The following is a 20,124-nucleotide window of genomic DNA, read 5'->3' as shown; positions in this document are numbered from 1 at the left end:
AGGCTGAGGCAGGAGGACTGCTTGAGCCCAGAAATTTGAGGTTACAATGAGCTATGATCATGCCACTGTACTCCAGCCTGGGCAACAGAGTGAAACCCTGTGTCTTTTTTTTTTTAAGGGAGATGATTCTTTGTGAGAGAGTCATCTCCCTTTGTGAGAGAGGGAATGTACCAGTTTCTATTTACTCCCTTTCCTCACCTGTTCTGTTAGATGCTGATTTCTACTAAGATTACCAAGGTTTAAGAGTAACTTTGGAGAGGAGAGTGAAGGACTTTTCTCTACACATTCTCAGTGTCTCAGAAGCCTCAGGGCTCCTGGGATGTATTAGATCCCTGGTGGAATCACTGTATGGCCAGAGCTCGGTTTTTTAATTCCTGTGGTGCATCAGAGCTGTGTCTGCATGGAAGAGCCACAGAAAGTGGAGGGTGACAAGGTTTGAGCAATTTATTTTTTCCAGAGACTCTGTAGACCAGGCTGGAATGTAGTGGTGCAATCATACCTCATTGCAACCTCGAACACCTAGGCTCAAGTAATTCTCTCGCCCCAGCCTCCTGAGTAGGAGGACTACAGGTGTGTGCCACAACACTTGGCTTTTGTACAGATGGGGTCTCACAATGTTGCCCAGGCTAATCTTGAACACTGGGACAAATGATCATCATGTCTTGGCCGCCTAAAGTGCTGAGATTATAGGCATGAGCCACTGTGCCCCGCCAGGGTCTAACAATTTTATTTATTTATTTATTTTGAGACAGAGTCTCTCTCTGCTGCCCAGGCCAGAGTGCAGTGGCATGATCTCGGCTCACCGCAACTTCTGCCTCCTGGATTCAAGCAATTCTCCTGCCTCAGCCTTCCAAGTGGCTAGGATTATAGGCATGCGCCACCACGCCTGGCTAATTTTGTATTTTTAGTAGAGACAGGGTTTCTCCATGTTGGTCAGGCTGGTCTCAAACTCCCAACCTCAGGTGATCTGCCCACCTCAGCCTCCAAAAGTGCTGGGATTACAGGAGTGAGTCACCGTGTCTGGCCAGGGCAGGTGCTTAATTCATAGGCTGGAGCCTCTTTGGTTTTGATCAGGTAGAAGCCATAATTTAAAACTTTCCTTGGGACTGAGAGCAGAACTTTTGGTCATGACAAAAGTCAAACATTTGAGGATCTTGTTCAGAATATTCTGAGCATTAGGGCCTTCTCCTGTTCCTATCTTCTTTTCATGGAGAGGAACTTACATTTTTAATCTTTCTCTATCTCTGCAGGCCTCGTCATTTCTGTCTCCTGTTTCTCCACTTCCTTCTCTATTGGTTGGTCCACTGATGTATGGACTTGCACATGATGAACTGTGAACTTCTAGCCACATGTAGTGCCCTTGGGTACTTGGAGGGAGACACTTACCACAAGGAACCAGATTGCTTAGGTAAGTACCTTTTTGAGGAAACAGGAAAAAAATTTGCTTGAATTAAGGAGGTCTGTTGAATTTCTCAAACCATGGGTGTGAAAATCATGTGGGTCTGGATGGAGCTGCTTCCAAGGTTCCACATGCATGTTTTGTTCTGTCTCTGAAGAGAGTGTGAAGGATCTGATCCGCTATTTGAGGCATGAGAATGAGACACGAGATGTGCGGCAGCAACTGGGGGCAGCCCAGATCCTACAGAGCGACCTTCTGCCCATCCTCACCCAGCACCGCCAGGACAAGCCTCTCTTTGATGCTGTTATCAGGTTGCCTCCCTAGCTTTTAAACTTTCGCCACCTGCCAGCCTTTGCTGTTTGAACTGATAGGTCTGGCGTTTGAGCTGGTAAGGAAACTTAACAACTTATCTCTCCTTCATTGTCTCCCAGACTGATGGTGAACTTGACACAACCAGCCTTGCTCTGTTTTGGCAGTCTGCCTAAGGAACCCAGCTTTCGGCACCATTTTTTGCAGGTGCTAACTTATTTGCAGGCCTACAAAGAGGTGAGGCTTTCCTTTGGAGTCCCTGGGGTGGAATATGGGGCAGTGGTGAAGAAGTGGATGACTGCTACTTAAGATCCAGTTCCCTATTTCACAGGCCTTTGCCAGTGAGAAGGCTTTTGGAGTCCTCAGTGAAACCTTGTATGAGCTGTTGCAGCTGGTGAGTCTTCACCTTACAGGATTCCATGGGACAGCACTTTGCACCTTCTCCGGGTGGAGGAGGAGATGCTGAGATATGGTCCCAGTCCTTGGGGATATGGTAGTCCGATCCATAGTCTCTGGCTACCTCATTACTGTTTGAACTCTCTTTTTAATCCTGCTTCTCTTCTGTGCCTGGTCTTCCAGCCAGGGTACATGCTGCCTGCCTTCCACAGGGAGTCTCTTCCTCTTGCTCTCTTCTGATTAGGGCTGGGAGGAACGGCAGGAGGAAGACAACCTGCTGATTGAGCGGATCCTACTGCTGGTCAGAAATATTCTCCATGTCCCAGCTGACCTTGATCAGGAGAAGGTGAGTGTCTTGGGTATTCTGTGTTCTTGTGCATGGTTAGGTTGAGCTGCCCTTTTTTTTTTTTTTTTTTTTTTGAGACAGAGTCTCGCTCTGTCACCCAGGCTGGAGTGCAGTGGCACGATCTCGGCTTACTGCAAGCTCTGCCTCCCGGGTTCATGCCATTCTCCTGCCTCAGCCTCTGCTTCCTGAGTAGCTGGGACAATAGGCGCCCGCCACCATGCCTGGCTAATTTTTTTTTGTATTTTTAGTAAAGACAGGGTTTCACTGTGTTAGCCAGGATGGCCTCAATCTCCTGACCTCGTGATCTGTCCGCCTTGGCCTCCCAAAGTGCTGGGATTACAGGCGTGAGCCACCGTGCCCGGCCAAGCTGCTCTTTCTGGGCTATTCTGTCCTCTGACAAGTCTGGGAGAGGAGGCTTGGTCAAAGAATGAGTTGGAGAGCTTCAAGGCAGGGCAGTGGGATTGAATGAGCTCCCTTTCTACCCTCACCATTCACTGCTCAGAAGATTGATGACGACGCCAGCATCCATGACCAGCTTCTCTGGGCGATTCACCTCAGTGGCCTGGACGACCTGCTCCTCTTTCTGGCCAGCTCATCTGCTGAGCAGCAATGGAGCCTACATGTGCTAGAGATTGTCTCCCTTATGTTTCGTGACCAGGTGAGACCCTGGCCTATTGTCCTAGTCCCCTCCACCCATGTACTTTTCTGCTATACAGCCAGAATTGCTCTTGTGATAACGGCTGCATTATTTGGGGAAGGCAGGTGACAGTGGGAGTACCCATGTCTTGAGTACATGTAGTATCCCCTTATTCATTGTTTTACTTTCCTTGATTTCAGTTACTCACAGTCAACCGTGGTCCGAAAACATTAAGTGGAAAATTTCAGAAACAAACATTTTAGAAGTTTTAAACTTGTACATTGTTCTGAGTAGTGTAATGAAATCTTTTGTCCCTGTCTGTCCTGAACAAGATGTGAATCATCCCTCTGCCCAGCATATCCACACTGTATACCCGCCTGTTAGTCACGTACTAGCCATCTTGGTTATCAGTTTGAAAAAACATAATAGAACGTGTGTGTATATATATGTATACATGTTCTATTTTTTCTGATAACGTATGTATATAGAACATATATACATTCTATAAAACAGAACATACATGTTCTATGTATATGTGTATACACATACATATATATATATACACGAATGTATACATATATATATTTTAGTACTGTCTGCAGTTTCAGGCATCCAGTGGGGGTCTTGGAACATATCCCCCCTCAGATAAGGGAGAACGACAGCACAGTGCCCCATTAATGGGGTTCTATTTTGTTCACTCTTTGCATGCCCAGTAGGCGTGAACTCAGGATAAGGAATGACTATCCTCTTGATTCTTCCCTCTTTGTTCCAATCTAGAACCCCGAGCAGCTGGCGGGAATAGGGCAGGGACGCTTAGCTCAGGAGCGGAGTGCAGATGTTGCAGAACTGGAGGTGTTGCGCCAGCGAGAGATGGCAGAAAAGAAGACTCGAGCCCTCCAGCGAGGCAACAGGTGACTGGCGGAGAGGCAGGTTCTTGTTCCTACATCATGGAATACTGAGGGCATAGGAGACAAATTCTAAGGTGGGGTGATTGAGTAACATTTTAGTTTATTTATTTATTTTTTTTTTTGAGACACAGTTTTACTCTTGTCACCCAGGCTGGAGTGCACTGGCACGATCTCTGCTCCTTGCAACCTCTGCCTCCTGGGTTCGAGCGATTCTTCTGCCTCAGCCTCCCCAATAGCTGGAACTACAGGCGCCTGCCATCATGCCAGGCTAATTTTTGTATTTATAGTAGAGTCCGGGTTTCACCATGTTGGCCAGGCTGGTCTCAAACTCCTGACCTCAGGTGATCTCCTGCCTCGGCCTCCCAAATGCTGGGATTATAGGTGTGAGCCACCGTGCCCGACCAACATTTTGTAGTTTTAATTTGCTCCAAGGTGCTGATGATAGAGCATGGAGATAAAGTTTCCAGAGAACTGAAGAATCACTTTGGACCTTTTTGTTTCTTCTGCAGACATTCTCGATTTGGGGGCTCGTATATTGTCCAGGGGTTGAAATCCATTGGGGAGAGGGACCTCATCTTTCACAAAGGCCTTCACAATGTGAGTATTCTTACATCTGGAGTGGGAACATGTGGAGTTGCATAGCTTAAGCAGGGTAATCATCTTGAGTTCTTGGCTGGGCCTGATGGCTCACACTTGTGGTCCCAGCACTTTGGGAGACTGAGGCAGGAGGATTGCTTGAGCCCAGAAGTTCAAGATCAGACTGGGCAACATGGCAAGACCCTATCTCTAAAAAAAAAAAAAAAAAAAAAATTAAAGGTTGGGTACAATGGCTTATACCTGTAATCCGCCAAGGAAGGAGGATTGCTTGAGCCCAGGAGTTCAAGACCAGCCTGGGCAACATGGCAAAACCCTGTCCCTACAACAAGTAAAAAAAACTAACTGAGCATGGTGGCACCCGCTTGTGGTCCTAACTACTCGGGAGGCTGAGGTGGGAGGATTGTTTGAGGCCAGGAGTTCAATCATTGCACTCCAGCCTGGGTGACAGAGCAAGTTCTCGTCTCAAAACAAAAACAAAAATTAGTTTCTTCTGAGAAAATTGACGAGAGCTGCAAGGGGAAGGTGGTAGTTAGGAGTAATTCTGATCCCCTAACCGACACACCCAGCTACGAAACTACAGTTCAGATTTGGGAAAGCAGCCGAAAAAAGTGCCTAAACGTCGCCAGGCCGCCCGAGAGCTGTCCATTCAGCGCCGTTCTGCCCTCAATGTGAGGCTCTTCCTCAGAGACTTCTGCTCTGAGTTCCTGGAGAACTGTTACAACCGGCTCATGGGATCAGTAAAGGTGAGAACCTGTGAAGGATATGGAGATAATCAGGAATGGAATAGACAGGTGATGATGCAGCTGTTGGTGGGTAAGAGGTGGGGAGGAGCTCGGGGAGGCTGCCCCTGGAATGTGGACTAGTAGGTGGGAAGCATATATAGTTAGGATGTCCCTGAGAGATAGTGAAAATGCCAGAAGTGAGTGGGCTCCCAGCATGACAAAAGAGGCTCTGGAAAAATTGCCTCAGAGGGAGAGGAAAGGGAGAACAGGAGAGAGTTGGAAATTGTGGATCCTAGAGTATTATGATAGCGGTGGCCCAGCGTGGTGGCTCACACCTGTAATCCCAGCCCTTTGAGAGGCCGAGGTGGTGGATCACTTGAGGTCAGGAGTTCGAGACCAACCTGGCCAGCATGGTGAAACCCTATCTTTACGGAAAAAAATACAAAAAAAAAAAGGTGGCATGATGGTGTGCATTTGTAGTCCCAGTTACTCGGGAACCTGAGGCAGGATAATCACTTGAACCTGGGAAGCAGAGGTTGCAGTGAGCCGAGATTACACCACTACACTCCAGCCTCATCATGACAGAGCAAGACTGTCAAAAAAAAGAAAAAAAAAACAGGCGCGGTGGCTCACGCCTGTAATACCAACACTTTGGGAGCCCAAGGCAGGTGTATCACCTGAGGTCAGAAGTTTGAGACCAGCCTGCAACATGGTGAAACCCCATCTCTACTGAAAATACAAAAAATTAACTGGGCATGGTGACGGGCACCTATAATCCTAGCTACCCGGGAGGCTGAGGCAGGAGAATCGCTTGAACCTGGGAGCTGGAAGTTGCAGTGAGCCGAGATCATGCCATTGCACTCCAGCCTGGGCAATAGAGTGAGACTCCGCCTCAAAAAAAAAAAAATTATGACAATGGTGTCCAGCATCCATTCCATCATCATAGGACAGAAAGGAAGAAGTTGGAAGCCCTGAAGTCACGGTGATCTTTTTTTTTTTTCTTTTTTAACTGTTAGGATCACCTGCTTCGGGAGAAAGCTCAGCAGCATGATGAGACCTATTATATGTGGGCCTTGGCTTTCTTCATGGCCTTCAACCGAGCTGCCTCCTTCCGGCCAGGCCTGGTTTCTGAGACCCTCAGCGTCCGCACCTTCCACTTCATTGAGCAGAACCTCACTAACTACTACGAGATGATGCTGACTGACCGCAAGGAAGCTGCCTCCTGGGCACGCCGGTGAGTGGGATGGTTACTGGAGTTAGAGTGAGCTAGGGATCTGAATGCTTGAATTCTGGCTGGTGCTTTTTCCCTGATTCAGGGTTCAAGTGGTCAGTCTGAAGAGCAAGGACTGGCTGGGAAATTTGGTTTGGGTGGCACATTTTTTTTTCTTTTTTTTGGCCGTGGGAGGTTGCTGTTTCCATAGGCCATTGCCCTAAGTTGTCCTCCATTTCACCTTTTCCCCTCAACTCTCAGGATGCACTTAGCTCTGAAGGCCTATCAGGAGCTGCTGGCAACAGTGAATGAGATGGACTTATCCCCAGATGAGGCTGTGAGGGAGAGCAGCCGCATCATCAAGAGTGAGGCCCTGGCCTGGTCCCCGATCCCAGCCTGTCCCATCTCATGATGAGAATCTCATTCTTCCCAGTCCCAGCTTCATCCATCTCTCCTTTTCCAGGCTTTCCAGAATAGCCCTTCCATCCCTTTCTCTTCCCCATTCCTAGACAATATTTTTTATGTGATGGAGTACCGAGAACTATTCCTGACACTTTTTCGAAAGTTTGATGAGAGATGCCAGCCCCGTTCTTTCCTTCGTGACTTGGTGGAGACCACCCACCTCTTCCTCAAAATGTTGGAGCGGTTCTGTCGGAGCCGTGGGAACCTGGTGGTGCAGGTACTGAGCAGCCCCACGACGTAGAAAGAACTGTGAGGCAGAGTCAAGGAAAGGAGGCTTTCTTCTCACAGTTTGTACAGCTTAAGTTCATCTGTTAAACCTGTTCTGAGCTATGACAGCAAGAGGTTTGTGGGTGTTGGCCAGTGTGAGTCTACCACAGTTTCGTTCTCCCATTAGAATAATCTCTGATCTGCCATAAATATTTTAGTTCAGTCAGGAAACATTTATTGAACACCTACCAAGTGCCAAGTACAAAAACCCTGGGGATTCATAATTTTAGAGTTTAATAATTATGCTGTAGCATTTTCTGGTTATACCTTGAAAGCATTGTGGTGAGATGGAAAGAGCCTTAAGTTGCGGCCGGGCACGGTAGCACACACCTATAATCCCCGCAGTTGGGGAGGCCGAGGTGGGCAGATTACTTGAGGTCAGGGGTTCAAGACCAGCTGGCCAACATGGTGAAACCCTGTCTCTACTAAAAATACAAAAATTAGCCAGGCGTGGTAGCGCACATCTGTAATCTCCGCTGCTCAGAAGGCTGAAACAGAATCACTTGAATCCAGGAGGTGGAAATTGCAGTGAGCTAAGATCATGCCACTGCACTCCAGCCTGGGTGACACAGTGAGACTCTGTCTCAACAGCAACACTAAAAGAGCCTTAAATTGAACTTTAGAAGGTCTGGAATCTAGTCCTGTATTGGTTATTATTGGAATAAGCTCAAGCTGTTTGTGTCGGTCTCCAGATCTATAAAGTTGGGATTGTAACAGTTGTCCATGAACCCAAAGTGGAATAAGTGAAAAGCCTAGGACAGGCTGGGCACAGTGGCTCTTGCCTGTAATCCCAGCACTTTGGGAGGCCACAGTGGGTGGATCATTTGAGCCCAGGAGTTTGAGACCAGCCTGGGCAACATGACAAAGCCTCCCCTTCTCTACTAAAAATACAAAAATTAGCTGGGTATGATGGCACGCACCTGTAGTCCCAGCTATTTGGGAAGCTAAGGCATGAGAATTGCTTGAACCCAGGAGGCTGAGGTTGCAGTAGGCCAAGATTGTGCTATGCCACTGCACTCCAGTCTGGGCCACAGAGCAAGACTCTGTCTCAAAAAAAACAAAAAACAATTCACCGGCAAGGTGGCACATACCTGTAGTCCCAGCTACTCAGGAGGCTGAGGCACGAGGATCACTGGAGCTTAGGAGTTTGAGGGTGCAGTGAACTGTGATTAAGACATTGCACTCCAGTCTGGGCGAGAGCAAAACCCTATCTCTGAAAAATAAAGTTACTGGTTCACATTAAAAAAAAACCCCAGGACAAAATGAAAACCCCAGGGAATTTGTATCCTGGAAACACAGGGACTTTGCTTTGTATAAACAGATTTTGGGCCAGGTGCGGTGGCTCATGCCTGTAATTCCGGCACTTTGGGAGGCTGAGGTGGGCAGATTACTTAGGTCAGGAGTTCGAGACCAGCCTGGCCAGCATGGCGAAACCCTGTCTCTACTAAAAATACAAAAATTAGCCAGGCATGGTGGTGCACACCTGTAATCCCAGCTTCTTGGGAGGCTGAAGTTGGGAGAATCACTTGAACCTGGGAGGCGGAGTGTGCAGTGAGCCAGGATCACACCATTGCACTCCAGCCTGGGCGACAGAGCAAGACTCCGTCTCAAAAAAAAAAAAAAAAAAAAAAAACCAGATTTTTGTACCAGAACCTTCCTATAATTCTAGTTGCCACAGGTTAAAATTCTGTCATAACTGGATTTGAAAGATGCAGTAGTACCAATGAGACTTTGCTAAAGTGTATTTTTTGCACTCAGGGTTCTGTGTTATTATCTGTAATACTAGGTACTATCATTTATTGAGCACTTACTATGTGTCAGACACTGTGCTGATGTTTTCATATAATCCTCACAGTAGCACATGTGCCCAAAGTGGTTAAGCAACTTGTCCAAAGTCTTGTTAGTAATACTAATTCAATACTCAAATCCAGATCTGCTGGACTCTAAAACTCATGCTCCTAACATTTGGTGTGTTTGATTGTAAGTTCTTTAATGAAACATGACCTTCAGGGGCCTCCCAGTTCATCCTGTTTGACTTTTGAGTACCCACACCAAAGACTGGTTCACAGCCCTGACTTGGGAGAAGCAGGATTTGGGTATTGAGTCACTCCTGCTTTTCTTTTCTTTTTTTTTTTTCTGCAGGGTGTCGCTCTGTTACTTAAGCTGGAGTGCAGTGGCTCAATCTCAGCTCACTGCAACCCTCTGCTTCCCAGTCCCAAGCGATTCTCCTGCCTCAGCCTCCCAAGTAGCTGGGAGTACAAGCACACACCACCATGCCTGGCTAATTTTTGTACTTTTTGTAGAGACAGTATCTCGCTATGTTGCCCAGGCTGGTCTTGAACTCCTGACCTCAAGTGATCCACCTGCCTAGGCTTCCCAAAGTGTTAGGACTACAGGTGTGAGCCACTGCGCCTGGCTATCCTACTTTTCAGGAGAAAAAAATTGGAGGCTTTATTTACATAGTGCTTTGCATTTTATGAAGCTTTTCCATATGTCTTATTTGATCCTCATAGCATTTGCTTATTCTATAGGCCTCTTGAGATAGCACTGCTTTTGGCAAACCTCTGAACTCAGGAAATGGGTCAGGATTTTTGCCATGGCATCTTATACTTACTCACATTGTAGCTCTTATCCACACTCTAATGTAATTACCATTCTACTTCCTGTCTCCACCACTAGAGTAAAAGCTCCTCAAAGGGAAGGAAATATGCTGTTCACTATTGCTTTCTATTACCAATGGATAGCACATAATGGGCACTCTGTGAATGTCCAGTTAATTTGTTTTGTAATAGAAAAGACACTGATGGGGAAAGGCCTCTTTAGCTCTCTTGACATCCTAATACAATTCTTTCCCCATAGAACAAACGAAAGAAGAGAAGGAAGAAGAAGAAGGTCCTAGACCAGGCCACTGTTTCTGGTAATGTCCCATCTAGCCCAGAAGAACTGGAGGCTATGTGGCCTGCCCTGGCTGAGCAGCTGGAATGCTGTGCCCAGGTAGGTGGTTACAGACACTCTGTCTTTTTTGAGAATAGTACTCTGGGTATACAATCTGGGTTTTCCACTCCCTCCGCTCCTATAGCTTTATCCATCTCTAGAATCCTGAGCTCGGCATAGACTCCATGGTTCCCTTTGATGCGGCCTCAGAGGTGCCAGTGGAGGAGCAGCGGGCAGAAGCCATGGTACGGATCCAAGACTGTCTCCTGGCTGGCCAGGCCCCACAGGCCCTGACTCTCCTGAGGTCTGCCCGGTGAGAACCCTGCTGCTTATCCTCTTGGGCTTTGTGGGAAGGAGGAGGCCATCACTGTGGTACAGGGTTCTCAGTCTTCAAAAGAGAGTCATCTCATCAAGGCTCTGGGACTCTATACTGACTGACTCCTGGGGCGTTTTGATTGGTTTGTTGGGTTTTTTTGTTTGTTTTCGAAAAACATTAAAAAAGCATAGCTAATTGAGAAAAAAATAAAGATAAAGCAAATCCTCACTTGACATCGTCAATAAGTCCTTGGTAATTGCGACTTTGAGTGAAATGACCTACAGCAGGTTTCTTATAATATTAAGAGAAAAAAAACTGGTTTTGTTATACATTGTTTCACTTAAAGTGGCAGTATCCAAGAACCTATTGAAGACATTAAGGGAGGACTTACTTTAATTCTACTAGCCAAAGATAAGCATCATTAACATTTTGATGAGTAACCACGCAGAGGTTTTTTTCCTCCGTTACATGTAAAAATATCATATATACCTTGTTTTACAAAAATGAAATACTGTACATGCTGATTTATAGTAATTTTTCACTTCTCAGTATATTGTGAGCATTATTTCTCATCAGATATGTTTCTGTAATTGTTAATGGCTTTAAAACACCATTGTGTGGGCCGGGCATGGTGGCTCACACCTGTAATCCCAGCACTTTGGGAGGCCAAGGCGGGCGGATCATGAGGTCAGGAGATCGAGACCATCCTGGCTAACATGGTGAAACCCCGTCTCTACTGAAAATACAAAAAATTAGCTGGGCGTGGTGCCGGTTGCCTGTAGTCCCAGCTACTTGGGAGGCTGAGGCAGGAGAATGGCGTGAACCTGGGAGGTGGAGCTTGCAGTGAGCCAAGATCGTGCCACTGTACTCCAGCCTGGGCAACAGAGCGAGACTCTGTCTAAAAAAAAAAAAAAAAAAACCATTGTGTGAATACATACATTTGTTCAACCAGGTATCAAACATTTAGATTGTTTACATTTTGTTCTTACCTGATTTTTATTGAGTTGTGGCTTATGAGGAAAATTTTCCCTGGGGTCTTTGTTTCATTTGAGGTAACAGTTTGCATTTTCTTTCTGGCCAACAAAAGAAATGTCTAAATTCCTTCTTCTACTTCAAATTATAAATTTAAAGCCAGATTTCCCCTGGGTAAAGCCTTTTTTCTGTCTGTGCTCCAGGGAGGTGTGGCCTGAAGGAGATGTGTTTGGCTCTCAAGACATTTCTCCAGAGGAAGAGATCCAGTTGCTGAAACAAATCCTGTCTGCTCCACTTCCCCGTAAGTCTCCACCTTTCACATCTGTCTCCTTCCAGCTCTTTTCTAGCACCAACATAACAGAGACTCAGTAATCCTCCCTCTGTCTGTAGGGCAGCAAGGCCCAGAGGAATGTGGGACAGAGGAAGAAGAAGAAGAGGAGGAGGAGGAGGAGGAGGAGGAGGAGTTGCAAGTGGTCCAGGTGTCGGAGAAAGAATTTAATTTTCTGGACTACCTGAAACGGTGCGGGCTGAGAGGCCTGAGTTGGTCCTAGAGTGGCGATTTTGCAGCTCTGAGGATGAGCTATGTCTTCCTTATGCTGACATCCTCTCCCTCCTTGCTTTGGTGCAGCTTTGCATGTTCAACTGTCGTTCGAGCCTATGTGCTGCTGCTGCGGAGCTACCAGCAGAATAGTGCTCACACTAACCATTGCATTGTGAAGATGCTGCACCGGCTGGCCCATGACCTCAAAATGGAAGCCCTACTTTTTCAGCTGTCAGTCTTCTGCCTCTTCAATCGTTTGCTTAGTGACCCTGCTGCTGGAGCCTACAAAGTGAGGGAGTAACAAGGAATGGGGGTTTAGAAGGGTATGGGAACCCTCAGGTAAATAAATAATCTTCAGGAGATAGAAGGTGCTGAGAGGTGTCAAGGGCTGGAAGATGGGAAAACAATGAGAAAGTAGACAGGCAGGTTGAGGGAGCTGCATGGAGAAGGACAGAAGAGAGTGAGTGAGGAGGGGGCAGCTGGGAACAGCTATAGAGAAAATACCTAGAGGGCCAGGTTCGGGTCTGCATTGGACCAGAGGCCTCATAGTAACCTCCTTCTCCTACAGGAGCTAGTGACTTTTGCCAAATACATCCTGGGCAAATTCTTTGCACTGGCCGCAGTCAACCAAAAAGCCTTTGTGGAGCTGTTGTTCTGGAAGAACACAGCTGTGGTTCGAGAGATGACTGAGGGCTATGGCTCCCTGGATGACAGGTGAGCTTGAAGTTGGCAAAGGATGGGTGGGGGTAGGGGAAGTTTGATGCAGAGTCACAGAATGTTAAAGCTGTAAGAGCTTGCATGTCATTTAGCCCACTTTTTCTTTCCCTGTCATGGGTGAGAAAACAGGCTCAGGAGGTGAAATGCTTTACCTAAGGTTATCCAAGAGAGGAGCAGGGACTGGAGCCTAAGTCTACTGTGTATCTAGTTTCCTTCTCCGTCACCAGCCTCCGTAGAGGTGGTCACTGTTGGGAGCTGGGTGGTTGCCCGGAGAGAGTCCGTGTGCGACCTCTCCCAAAACGTGCTGGGAAACCATGAGGATTTGTAGAAATGTTTGTCTTCTTTCCCTTAATGTCTCAGCCCCTCTCCTTTCACACTTAGTCTCTTTTTCCCATAATATTCTTAGCCCCTGGAGTCAGAATGGTCAGGGTTCCACTGGCCCAACCTGGAAAATCTCTTTGTTTGACTTTTAGGTTCTTACGTGGAAGGAAAGTGAGGGGAAGGAGGCACACTGTAGGCCTCTCTCGGCTGGCCTCTTTCAGTTACCTGCCTCGTCCTTCCTGTTCCTTTCAGAACTGATCAGAGAAGGCCTTTGGTCTCCTCTTTTTGGGCCAAGAACCTATATGCTCCCTTTCTCCTTTCACCATTCAGGTCTTCGAGTCGCAGAGCGCCTACATGGAGCCCCGAAGAAGAGGCTCGTCTTCGGGAGCTGTACCTCGCCCATAAGGACGTGGAAGGTGAGAGGCCTTGAGATCTGGAAAGTTTGTGAGGAGGGCAGCCTGAGCTGCAGGACCTTCTTTACTGCCTCAGTCATTTCCCATGCCAGGGCAGGATGTGGTGGAAGCCATCTTGGCCCACCTGAATACTGTTCCTCGAACACGCAAGCAGATCATCCACCATCTGGTACAGCTGGGACTGGCTGACAGTGTCAAAGACTTCCAAAGGTAGAGAGGCGCATGCTTTGGAGGCTATTGGGATAGGGACGCGTGTTCACTTCCTGGGCTTCCTCTTCCACTGACACCTTCCTAATCAGGAAAGGAACCCATATTGTACTGTGGACGGGGGATCAGGAGTTGGAGCTGCAGCGGCTTTTTGAGGAATTCCAGGACTCGGATGGTGAGTGAAGTGGAACTCAGGGGACCTTTGAGATGAAAGCCAAGCTATCCATTTCTTTTGGGGCTGTCTTTTATTCCCAAGGAAAGATTCTCCCATCCCTTCTGTTCACTTACTATATTTGTAAGGGTCATTTTTGGATGAATTGAGCTACCCTCTTTCCAGAGACCTCTTATTTATTTTACTCATCTCTTTCCCCTGTTGCCCTTGGGTATTCACATGCTCGCTTTTTATAGATGTCCTGGGTCATATCATGAAGAATATCACAGCCAAACGCTCACGGGCCCGAATAGTGGATAAACTCTTGGCTCTGGGGCTGGTGGCTGAGCGGCGGGAGCTGTACAAGAAACGGCGGAAAAAGTTGGCATCCTCCATCTTGGTAACAGTCTGACCCTGGCTCTGCTGGCATGGGCCCGCTCCCCTTGAAATGCTCCTTAGGAGCAGTCCACCCACATTCTTCCTGCCTGAGGCTGTTCTGACCAGGTCCTTCTCAGAGAGCGGGTGCGGTGCGGGGAGGGATCAGGAACCAGGAGACTCCACTAAGTTCCTTGTGTTACCTTCATTTTCATTCCCCCAACCCCCAATGAATTTTAGCCAAATGGAGCGGAGTCCCTGAAAGATTTTTGCCAGGAAGATCTGGAAGAAGAGGAAAAGCTGCCTGAGGAAGACAGCGAGGAGGATGAAGAAGGGAGCTCAGAGGCAGAAGAAGTCCAGGGTAGCTTAGTCCTTTCAACTGAAAACCTTGGTCAAAGCCTGCATCAGGAAGGTGAGGACTTTGGCTGGGAGAGGTGTCTCAGGTGGAGGGCTTGGGAGTAGGGTCACATGTAAATTTCCCTTGTTTCCTTAGGCTTTTCTACCCCGCTCCTGTGGCTCCAGCACTGCCTGATCCGAGCAGCAGATGATCGGGAAGAGGATGGTGAGTGGACAGATGACGCTTTTAGGAGAGCCCTGGAGGCTATTGGAGACCTACCTGGGATGGAGGACCAGTTCTTCTCTTATATCTTCACCATATGACCGTTGACCCTGTCTTAGGCTGCTCCCAGGCAGTTCCATTGGTGCCACTCACAGAGGAAAATGAGGAAGCCATGGAGAATGAACAGTTTCAGCAGCTGTTGCGCAAGCTAGGGGTTCGGCCCCCCGCCTCTGAGCAGGTAAATATGCCAGTTAGAGTGTCACCCAAGGCGTGTTAGTCCTATTTCCAAATACATCTCCTCCTCCTCCTCCTCCTCACTGTAGTCGCCACCATGGTCCTCCTCACTGTCATGGTGGTCTTCCTTATCATCCTCATTGTCATCTCAATCCTCCTCATTGCCTTGTCATCTCTGACCAAGATTCCTGCAGCAACCATTCTGCTAGTCTTCTTTTCCTCTCTCTAATCTCCCCTTCCCCTAAATCCATCTTCCAGACTGCCCCCAGATTTACCTTTTTAAAATATAGTTTTGATTACAGTTGTCCCTTAGTATCTTGGCGGGAATCTGAGGAGGGATTGGTTCCAGGACCCCCCTGCCCACAGATACCAAAATCTACAGATGCTCAAGTCCCTTTTTGTAGTATTTGTGAATAACCTAGTTACATCCTCCTGTATACTTTAAGTCATTTCTAGATTACATATAATACCTATACAATGTAAATGTTAGGTAAATAATTGTTATACTGTATTTTAAATATATATACATATACATAGAGACAGACAGACAGACAGAGTCTCACTCCATTGCCCAGGCTGGAGTGCAGTGACTCAGTCTCGGCTCACTTTTGCCTCAACCTCCCAGGCTCAGGTGATCCTCCCACCTCAGCCTCCTGAGCAGCTGGGACTACAGGCCTATGTCACCACTCCCAGCTAACTTTTTGTATTTTTTGTAGAGATGGGGTTATGCCATGTTGCCCAGGCTGTGTATTATTGTGTAATGTTATGTTGTTATTTTTTATAGTTAATTTTTTTTTTTAATATTGTCGATTTACAGTGTTTTGAATCCACAGATTCAGAACTTCTGGATATGGAGGGTCAAGTGCCCTGTCCAGAGCCCTTGATGATTCCTTACTGCTTGCAGGACAGAATCCACAAATTCCAAATGGCATGCCCATCCTTGGCCAACCTTTGCAGCCTCACAGCCACACCACTCACACACCAACTTTACATCATCGTCACCCTGGTAGGCTTTTTCATGCCTCCAAATGGCTAATCATGCCTGTCCCTCTGTGGAAGGCTGCAACCGTGCACACAAGGTGACACACACCCACTCCATCTGTCTTACTGATGGACCTCTACGCAGTCTTCAAGAGTCTGCTCAATTGTCACCTTGTCAGAGAAGCAGTCCCTGTCATTCTTTCAACCCCTGAAGTAAAAATAATCACTTTTGCAGTTGTGATTTGTTCATTCCCCTGATGCAGCCTCAGTCCTGTGGAATCTGCCAGGTACGATGGCTCATGCCTGTAACCCCAGCACTTTGGGAGGCCGAGGCAGGCGGATTACCTGAGGTCAGGGGTTCAAGACCAGCCTGGCCAACATGGCAAAACCCTGTCTCTACTAGAAATACAAAACTTAGCCTGGTGTGGTGGTAGGTGCCTGTAGTCCCAGCTACTTGGGAGGCTGAGGCAGGAGAATTGCTTGAACCCGGGAGGGTGAGGTTGCAGTGAGCTTTTATTACTTTGCCATGGTACTCCAGCCTGGGTGACAGAGTGAGATTCTGCCTCAAAAAAAAAAAAAAAAAATCCTGTGATATTACGGCACATTTGTTATTTTTCCCATTGGGTTTGAGTTATTTGAGAGCGAGGATCATACCCGATTCACCTTTACATCCCCAGGATTTGTTTATTTATTTATTCAGTTAACAACTATAGCCAGGTGTAATGGCTCATGCCTGTAATCGCAGCACTTTGGGAGGCTGAGGTGGGAGGATCATTTGAGACTGGCCTGGGCAACACAGCAAGACCCTGTTTCTACAAAAAATTATGAAGCAGTTGGGCATCATGGTGGCATCATGGCACCCCTGTGGTCCTAGCTACTTGAGAGGCTGAGGCGGGAGGATAGCTTGAGCCCAAGAGATTGAGACTACAGTGGACTATACTTGTGCCACTGCACTTCAGCCCGAGTGACAGAGGCAGACCCCTTCTCATTTAAAAAAAAAAGAACAACCAAAAAAACCTATGCTTACTGGGAACCTCCTAATGTAGCAGGCACTGTGCTAGGCATTGGTTATATATTGGATAAATAAGTATTAAGTAGAGTTCACAACCCTTGTGGATCTTCACCAATGCTGGGTCATATATATTCAATGAATATCAAACTGGGGAACAAGAGGCTGGTCCTTTCCCTTTTCAACTTCTTGGCCCCTGTAGGAAACCTTCTGGCGAATTCCAGCCAAGCTGAGTCCTACCCAGCTCCGGAGGGTAGCAGCTTCTTTGAATCAACCAGAGGAGGAACAGAAGCTGCAGCCAGAGCTACAGCCTGAAGTCCCTGGAGAGGAAGGCTCTGATGAGGAGCACTGTAAAGAGCACCGACCACAAGCCCTGAGGGCCCTCTTGCTAACCCACAAGAAGAAAGGCCTGGCGTCCCCAGAGGGTAATAGTGCGACAGCCATCTTCTGAGTATTAACGTGTCAGCCATGTTGGTCTAGAGGGCAGGAAAGGTATATTGAGAATATGAGGACTGAGTTCCTGATTTTGTGTCATTATTTATGGTCATTGCAGAGGAAGACACTGTTGGTAAAGAACAGCTGAAGACAGCACCCAAGAAGCGACAGTTGCTGGACAGTGACGAGGAACAGGAAGATGAGGGCAGAAACAGAGGTAGGGAATTGGATGGACCTTCTTTTTCTTCTCTAATCCTGAAGACAAACTCTACCACCTCCTTACCCCTTAACATATTTAGATATTCTCTCTCTTTCTCACCCCTGTTGTTCCCACAGCACCAGAGTTGGCAGCTCCAAGAATCCAAAAGAAGAAACGATTTCAGATTGAGGATGATGAGGATGACTGAAGAGCTAAGAAGCCTAGGGGTAGAGATAGACACGTTTTTAGATGGTACATTTAAGTCAAGAGTTGGAAGGGTCATACAGGACCCAGACACTCCTCCTACCGGACAGAGCAGTACAATCCTGGCTCTTCCACGGATTTAGGCTGACAAACTTCAGCAGCAGTATTGGCCTTCTCTGCTATCAGTCTTTGTTTCTCCCAGTTTTTATCGGTATGCCCCAGCATCTCTCTGGGGATTTATTCCTTTTCTTCTAGGAACCATTTCTTTTGATTATTAGAGCTCCTTAGCAAATAAGAGGAGCGAATGAAATAGAGAAAGCACCCTGGACCCCTCTTATTGGTCTGTTCCTTTTGGCTTTCTCTTGGAGGCAGGCCACCGCATCAGATAGGGAGCTTTATGACATGACAGGTGGGGGTTTTGTACCACTTTTGGAAGATACCAGATGCCTCTGTCCTCATTTTCTTTCCTGTGATCATCCTCTAGATACCAGATAGAGCCCCATTCCTGCATTTGAGATAGGGCTGGAATATAGTACTCTAGATGACGAACGTTTTTGCTTTATGTTTGGTATTAAACATGTAAGAGTAGAAGTTCTGATCTCAGTCTGACTTGTCAGTATATCTGAGTTCCCCAGCCCTTCCCCTGCTGTGCTTTTTTTTTTTTTGAGACGGAGTCTCGCTCTGTCGCCCAGGCTGGAGTGCAGTGGCCGGATCTCAGCTCACTGCAAGCTCCGCCTCCCGGGTTTGCGCCATTCTCCTGCCTCAGCCTCCAGAGTAGCTGGGACTACAGGCGCCCGCCAACATGCCCGGCTAGTTTTTTTTTGTATTTGTTTTAGTAGAGACGGGGTTTCACCGTGTTAGCCAGGATGGTCTCAATCTCCTGACCTTGTGATCTGCCCATCTCGGCCTCCCAAAGTGCTGGGATTACAGGCTTGAGCCACCGCGCCCGGCCCCCTGCTGTGCTCTTGAAAGAAGAACTTAAAATTTTTAGGGTAAAAAGAGAACAGCAGACCGGCACAGTGACTCAAGCCTGTTGTCCCAGCACTTTGGGAGGCTGAGACGGGCAGATCACTTGAGGTCAGGAGTTTGAGACCAGCCTGGACAACATGGCGAAACCCCGTCTCCACTAAAAATACAAAAATTAGCCAGCCATGGTGGCAAGCGCCTGTAATCCCAGCTACTCAGGTAGCTGAGGTAGGAGAATCGCCTGAACCCAGGAGGCAGACAGAGGTTGCAGTGAGCCAAGGTCACGCCAGTGCGTATGTCTGGGTGACAGAGCGAGACTCTGTCTCAAAAAAAAAAAAAAAAGACCAACAACCTTCCCTTTTCTTCTGCTTTCCCTGCAGAAGACATAGAAAAGCATTTTTACGTCTAGATCCTTTTGTCTAGGGTAAATTCTTAGGGTGACAAGAGTATGCAGCAGGAAGAAGGAGGAGCCACAAAGGAAGAGAAGCCAACTTGTTGGCATGGGGCATAGAAAAGGACAAAATCTAGGCAGGAAAAGGATGGATACATACTGCAAATATGTTCTTACCCATTCTTGGGAATGTCAGCTTTCTTGCTCCCTGTGCTTCCAGCTGAGATAGGGCGAAGGTGAGATTCAGAAAATAGCCATTCAGCTCAGGAAAGCTCCTAAGTAAAGGATGGATTTGGATTGTCCTGTTGCTTTGACTTTTTATTTTTATTTTTTCCTGAACAGATGAGGATCTCTCATAGCCTCTAAAAGTAGGAGTGAAGCTATTTCCATGGTAATTGAAGTTTCCAAGGGCTAGACACTTTCTAGCTCTGGCCAGTCTTGGTGTCTCTTCATCCTGAGCCTTTCTCCACCTCCCAGCCTGAGCACTGCTTCCTTCCAGCAGGGCTGCTCTGTTGTCCCCGCCGTGATCCGGGCTGTGCTGCTCCTTTGCTGTGTCCTGCTGTCCCCAGTGTCTGCCTTTTTTTTTTTTTTTTGAGATGAAGTCTCGCTCTGTCGCCCAGGCTGGAGTACGGCAGCGTGATCTTAGCTCACTGCAGCCTCTGCCTCCCGGGTTCAAGTGATTCTCTTGCCTTAGCCTCCCAAGTAGCTGGAATTACAGGTACGAGCCACCACGCCCGCAAATTTTTTGTATTTTTAGTAGAGACAGGATTTCACCATGTTGGCCAGGCTGGTCTTGAACTCCTGACCGCAGGTGATCTGCCTGCCTTGGCCTCCCAAAGTGCTGGGATTATAAGCGTAAGCCACCATGCTCGGCCTAGCGGCTGCCTTTTTTTTTTTTTTTTTTTCCTGTGATGGAATCTCACTCTATCGCTCAGGCTGGAGTGCA

At 47.5% G+C, this 20,124-nt stretch overlaps 1 protein-coding gene across 15 annotated transcripts in view; it reads left to right on the top strand.

The window, feature by feature from the left end:
- Positions 1-20,124, top strand: part of TIMELESS (timeless circadian regulator) — a 39,175-nt gene that overhangs the window by 17,264 nt on the left and 1,787 nt on the right. For 2 of the 15 annotated variants that reach the window (XM_015431037.4, XM_074007157.1), the window contains exons 2-29: positions 1,251-1,408; positions 1,557-1,710; positions 1,831-1,945; positions 2,040-2,102; positions 2,349-2,450; positions 2,956-3,108; positions 3,865-3,998; positions 4,505-4,592; positions 5,159-5,335; positions 6,331-6,548; positions 6,786-6,889; positions 7,034-7,203; positions 10,113-10,247; positions 10,349-10,500; positions 11,679-11,776; positions 11,866-11,995; positions 12,104-12,305; positions 12,585-12,730; positions 13,385-13,470; positions 13,560-13,677; positions 13,767-13,849; positions 14,083-14,225; positions 14,441-14,612; positions 14,694-14,762; positions 14,879-14,997; positions 17,186-17,408; positions 17,537-17,635; positions 17,755-18,417. In XM_015431037.4, the coding sequence (XP_015286523.3) occupies positions 1,312-1,408; positions 1,557-1,710; positions 1,831-1,945; positions 2,040-2,102; positions 2,349-2,450; positions 2,956-3,108; positions 3,865-3,998; positions 4,505-4,592; positions 5,159-5,335; positions 6,331-6,548; positions 6,786-6,889; positions 7,034-7,203; positions 10,113-10,247; positions 10,349-10,500; positions 11,679-11,776; positions 11,866-11,995; positions 12,104-12,305; positions 12,585-12,730; positions 13,385-13,470; positions 13,560-13,677; positions 13,767-13,849; positions 14,083-14,225; positions 14,441-14,612; positions 14,694-14,762; positions 14,879-14,997; positions 17,186-17,408; positions 17,537-17,635; positions 17,755-17,825 (3,621 nt within the window). In that variant the 5' untranslated portion in view covers positions 1,251-1,311 and the 3' untranslated portion in view covers positions 17,826-18,417. Of the gene's footprint in view, positions 1-1,250; positions 1,409-1,556; positions 1,711-1,830; positions 1,946-2,024; positions 2,103-2,348; positions 2,451-2,952; positions 3,109-3,864; positions 4,014-4,504; positions 4,593-5,158; positions 5,336-6,330; positions 6,549-6,785; positions 6,890-7,033; positions 7,204-10,112; positions 10,248-10,348; positions 10,501-11,678; positions 11,777-11,865; positions 11,996-12,103; positions 12,306-12,584; positions 12,731-13,384; positions 13,471-13,559; positions 13,678-13,766; positions 13,850-14,082; positions 14,226-14,440; positions 14,613-14,693; positions 14,763-14,878; positions 14,998-17,185; positions 17,409-17,536; positions 17,636-17,754; positions 18,418-20,124 lie in introns of those variants that run through there. The other 13 variants (XM_074007163.1, XM_074007162.1, XM_005571234.5 and 10 more) reach the window with 9 other exon arrangements.

This window comes from Macaca fascicularis, chromosome 11, assembly GCF_037993035.2.
Source record: "Macaca fascicularis isolate 582-1 chromosome 11, T2T-MFA8v1.1".
Classification (NCBI taxonomy): Eukaryota; Metazoa; Chordata; class Mammalia; order Primates; family Cercopithecidae; genus Macaca; species Macaca fascicularis.
The sequence above is the reverse complement of the archived record's forward strand: the minus strand, read 5'-3'. Positions and strand labels throughout refer to the sequence as shown.